Source organism: Haliaeetus leucocephalus, unplaced genomic scaffold (genome assembly GCF_000737465.1).
Source record: "Haliaeetus leucocephalus isolate CR32 unplaced genomic scaffold, Haliaeetus_leucocephalus-4.0 Scaffold214, whole genome shotgun sequence".
Classification (NCBI taxonomy): domain Eukaryota; kingdom Metazoa; phylum Chordata; class Aves; order Accipitriformes; family Accipitridae; genus Haliaeetus; species Haliaeetus leucocephalus.
In genome coordinates this window covers 724719-725154 of record NW_010972650.1, presented here as the reverse complement: position 1 = coordinate 725154, position 436 = coordinate 724719, and the positions used below count along the sequence as shown (strand labels likewise).

At 76.6% G+C, this 436-nt stretch overlaps 1 protein-coding gene across 1 annotated transcript in view; it reads left to right on the top strand.

The window, feature by feature from the left end:
• NCKAP5L (NCK-associated protein 5-like) overlaps positions 1–436 on the top strand; it is a 9082-nt gene that overhangs the window by 6476 nt on the left and 2170 nt on the right. The window contains exon 8 of the mRNA XM_010566569.1: positions 52–369. Within this exon, the coding sequence (XP_010564871.1) occupies positions 52–369 (318 nt within the window). The remainder of the gene's footprint in view (positions 1–51; positions 370–436) is intronic.

Genomic DNA, 436 nt, shown 5'->3' with positions numbered 1-436 from the left:
TCCCCCCACCCCTTGCCTATGAGGCAGCTGAGCAGCCCCCTGGGCCACCAGGACCCCCCGCCAGCGGGGAACGGGTGGCTGCCTCCCCCCCCAGCACCCGCCGTGGCACGGGGGGCTCGGCCCCCTCCCGCCGTCCCGGCAAGAAGCCCCCGGAGCCGGGCTACTTGCCCTTCAAGGAGCGTTTAGCCGCCCTGGGCAAGCTGCGGGGGGCTGAGGGCCGCGAGCCCCCTGGCCCAGGGCGGCCTGAGCGGGGCCATGGGGCTGAGCCGCGACCCCCTCCCCGGGGGAGTTTGGGGGGCAGCCTGAAGCACCCTGAGCCGGCGCATGGCGGGGAGCCCCTGGCCCGGTGCTACTCCTCTGGCTCCATGGGTGAGCCCGGCAAGGCAGGGGGCAAGGGGCGACCCGCCAGTGGCAGGTACCCACCCCCGGCCCCCCC